The 4,434-nt window shown below is 34.6% G+C and overlaps 1 protein-coding gene across 1 annotated transcript; it reads left to right on the top strand.

The window, feature by feature from the left end:
- The first annotated feature begins 280 nt into the window (after nucleotides 1-280).
- Nucleotides 281-2,242, top strand: LOC110792611 (peroxidase 44-like). Its single transcript, XM_021997437.2, has 2 exons — nucleotides 281-552; nucleotides 1,288-2,242. Exons 1-2 carry the CDS (start codon nucleotides 340-342, stop codon nucleotides 2,026-2,028), a joined length of 954 nt encoding a protein of 317 aa, XP_021853129.2. The 5' UTR covers nucleotides 281-339; the 3' UTR covers nucleotides 2,029-2,242.
- Nucleotides 2,243-4,434: the final 2,192 nt, after the last annotated feature.

Below are 4,434 nucleotides of genomic sequence, written 5' to 3'. Positions count from 1 at the left end.
ATAGTAGTCGTAAATTCATGAGATTATAATTTATAATCACCCAAAGCCGCCATATATGTATGAATATATATAGGTTATAAAAAGCAATAAAATCAAAATAAATCGGGTAAATTTGGCTGAATATAACGTGTTGATGCATGCCTCCAAATCAGTCCCTATATACAAAACAGTACGCGTCGTCCCCATCCTTGACTTTCTTCTACTAATTAACTACCGCCCCACTTTTTTTGTGAGCTCGATCACCTTCCATTTTGTATATATACTCAACTCTATGTCTTCTATTTCACATACTCAAAAACATAACACTAAAACATCTAAACAAATAAAAATAAAAAAAAGATGGGGAGTTTTCTTAAGCATCTCAACATTGTTTCTTTCATGTTAATTTTCTTTGCCCTTCCTCTCAATTTAGCCCTTCAAGTTGGTTTCTATAGTTCTTCTTGTCCCAACGCCGAAAACATCGTTCCACAAATGGTTCAACAACGCTTCAATGCTGATAGATCGGTTGCTGCTGCCTTGCTCCGCATGCATTTTCATGATTGCTTTATTAGGGTACGTTACATTTTCATCTTCCCCTTTATGCAATACGTTTCTTATTGATCTTCCTGTTGTGGTTCTTCTCATTTGTTGATTTGTCAATGCATACCTTTTATCATTATTATATTTGATTTTATATTATTAAAAATTATAAAATTTTGGTATTCTTAAATCACTCAATAAGACGAATCAAACAAGACCTTCACATAAATATGTTTTTTTTCTTATATATTGGGCACAAATTAGTAAATTCCCTCAAATCCTAAATAGTTGCAAGATTTTAAACAGGATGATCAATAAGAACAAAAGGAGTATTACATGACACCAATTGATAGAGTATAAAACTAATCTTGGGGCTTCAACCATCAGCTTAACCTTTTGGTTGAGTTGGTCCTTTGACATGGTATTAGAGCCAACGTGACGCAAATGTCACGGTTTCAGATCTCATCCACCCCTCCTTTCAAAGTGGAATATTTCGCATTTTGTATAAGAAAGCCTATGTTGCATCCACACTTCAAGTCCAAGGGCTTTTATGTAAGGGGGCGTGATAAAATATAAAACTAATATTGGAACTTCAACCATCAGCTTAAGCTTTTGGTTGAATTGGTCCTTTGAAATCAATCACCAATCAATAACTTTAAATGTCACTCTTATGAAGAAGACAAAAATTAATTTTTTTTGGATAACTTAGAAATACGTACACCATTAAGCTACGTAGTTTAATTACCTAACGGTGGTTATTGTTTGCAGGGTTGCGATGCATCAATATTGATTGACACAACAAGCAACAACCAAGCAGAAAAGGATGCAGGAGCAAACGGAACTGTAAGAGAATATGCACTCATAGACCAAATCAAGGCCGCTCTAGAACGATCATGCAATCAAACAGTTTCATGTGCAGATATCATAACACTCGCTACTCGTGAAGCAGTTTCCCTATCTGGAGGGCCAAGGTACAATGTACCAACCGGGAGGCTCGACGGGCTCATTTCTCGGGCTGCTGAAGTAAACCTACCCGGCCCGTCCTCTACTGTTTCACAGATCAACCAAGCCTTTAGAACCCGAGGGATGACCCTCAACGATATGGTTCTCTTAGTGGGTGGCGGTCATTCTATTGGGGTTGCCCATTGCAATTTCTTTCAAGATAGGTTATCCAACTTTCAAGGAACCGGAGCTCCGGATAGTACAATGGATAGGGCTTTGCTTACGAGGCTTCAGGGACTTTGTGGGAACGCAAATCCGAGTACCTTTCTAGACCAAAACACGTCGTTTGTGTTAGATAATGAGATCTATAACCAACTTAGAAAGAATCGTGGAATCTTGCAAATTGATCAAGAGCTAGCACTTGACCCGTTAAGTGCTCCAATGGTGTCGAACCTTGCCGCGAATAATAACCTTTTTAGACAAAGCTTTGTAAATGCTTTGATTAAAATGGGGAATCTTCCAGGAACTGGAGGAGAAATTAGGAAGAATTGTAGGAAAAGAAATTAAAAAAATAAAATAAAAATTATAGAGAAATGGTTTGATTAAATTTAGAGCTTGATGAGTTGTTTTGTTTATCTTCACGTACGTACCATCAAGTTAAGTGTAAATTAAATTAATGTTTGTTACTTCATTTCTTGATTTGATTTCTATAAAAATTATAGAGAAATGGTTTGATTTCTATAAAAGTTATGATTATTAATATGTTAATTCATTTCTTGTACGCACTCTATATAAGAGAAAGCGATTGTATTAATTAAGGTGATGATAATTTTGTTTTGAATGATTTATGATTGTGTTCTTAATTTGTCTAACTTGTGCTTGATTTCCGCTTGTGATCGAGACAAGCACACGGAATAACTCACTAACCATGACTTTTGCCTATTAATTTCGACCTTTTCTCTATAAATCCTTACAGGAAAACAAAAAATAAATACACTTTGAATCAAATAAGACGACTAAGAAATGAAAGAGATATCTTAGGTTTAAAATGAGAAAAATGTCCATTGGTATGCTATGTTTTTGTGCTCGTATTATTTTGCACGATTATATATTCATCTTTCATACATTCACACGGCGTATGTATTGAACGATTCACCCAAGTGCATGTACCGTTTTGATACTAGAATAAGTTCAGCTCGTTATGATTCTCTTGTCGTGAAAAATAACTAAATATGATATACGAAGGTCGAAGATAATTGAAGGTGGTTGTGGTGTTTGGATTAACAGTATTCTAACGATAATCAAATTAGACAGCTTGCATGTTTCGTGGATATATAAAATGTTCTATAATATGTTCGTCAACGATCAGCTTCCCAAACAATGCGGCCATGCATGTTTAAAGTTTCTACGCATTGACATTTTGTTGAGTACAGTAGATAATTAAGAAGGAAAACATTTAAACACAATCTAACAATATTGAACGAGCGTCCATCTTAGATTAGCTAGTCAGCTCGATTACGCAAGTTAATATTTAAACTAATATCAAGCATAACATATCTGATTAATAAGGAGTAGCCAGCTTTGCAGGTCAGACTCATTGGAAGTGAAGGGGGATTATACGGGAAATCATCACTCCTAAAGAGCCCCTAGTGGGATTTGATCTCATAACCTTGAGATTACGAGGCCAAAACTTTACCACTAGGCCAAGTCTTGCTTGGTTGTTTCAATGCCTATTGTGAAGTCCGGAGTACTCCGTATTCATTAAATTTGGTACGTATTATTATTCTCCGCATTAATAAAGTTGTTTGTCTATGTTGAGATAGTTATGCATTCGGAGGTTTTAGTATTGGGACTAGTTGACCGGCTCATCGGGCTAGATGCCATTGTAAACTGGTAGGATTTGAAGTTAATTTATTAATTATTTTCTTTTCTTGTGAAACATATAAATACCTCTTCGTTCTCTTCATGTTAGTTATCTTACACGGATTTATGGAGAGTTATTAAACTCAAAACACAAACCCTAAAGTTTGGTCATTGAGGGAATACCAAAGTCATTAAGGGTACGTACACTATAAGAAATTGTACCATTAACGATAGGAAATCCCGTCGCTAAAAGCCAGTAATTATTTATTAACGACGTAATTTTCTGTCGCGAACCCGTCATAAAATGGGGTCGTCATTAATGAAAAATCTCGTAGTTAACCCGTCGTAAAAGACATTTTGCGACTGTTATTCCCATCTTTGTTTGGTTGTTAGCCCCGTCGCAAAAGAATTTTACGACGGAATTTTTAACCATTGTTATTAGGTTATCATTAAAGATACAAATCCTTTTAATGGTAATAGGTATTTCACATGAAAGAAATAAAATAAGTCAAATACCTCAGACTTTCCTTATTGAATAGAAATGCATCCGTAACTTTCTATTAAGAGTAATTTTAAATAGAGGTATCTCGAAAAATAGTCAGATTTACATATGTACTTCGCATATATCAATACTAAATTTGGAAAAATCTCTAAATATTACTCCCTCCGTTCCATGAATATCTTCTCGTTTATTATACCACCACATACAAAGGAAAATAAATCTATATATTATACTAAAGCACAATTAAAGCACAATTGTATTTTTCTTCCAAAACTTTACATGTGTTTTTTTGTTTTTTGTTTTTTAAGCTGAGTTGTATAATAAATTCTTTTTAGAAATAAAAAAATTATAAATATTTATTTGTTTTTTTTTTTTGGTGTTAGCACCCGGTTTACCCTTAGGTTAATCCGAATTTGGGGCGAGTTCTGGGTGTATAGGTTCCAGTCCCCTCCCAATTTTTGTTGTGGGGATCAAACACGGGTTCTCCCTATCAAGTTTAGCCCCAATCACCACTGAACCAACAAACAATTTGGTATTGTTTTTTGTTTAAATGTGGGTATAGGAAGTGACCATATTTTTTTTATTGAATCTAAATGCAATTTATGTTT

The sequence above is a fragment of the Spinacia oleracea genome, chromosome 6 (assembly GCF_020520425.1).
Source record: "Spinacia oleracea cultivar Varoflay chromosome 6, BTI_SOV_V1, whole genome shotgun sequence".
Lineage (NCBI taxonomy): Eukaryota > Viridiplantae > Streptophyta > Magnoliopsida > Caryophyllales > Amaranthaceae > Spinacia > Spinacia oleracea.
Note: the sequence above shows the minus strand (reverse complement) of the source record. Positions and strands in the feature narration are given on the sequence as shown.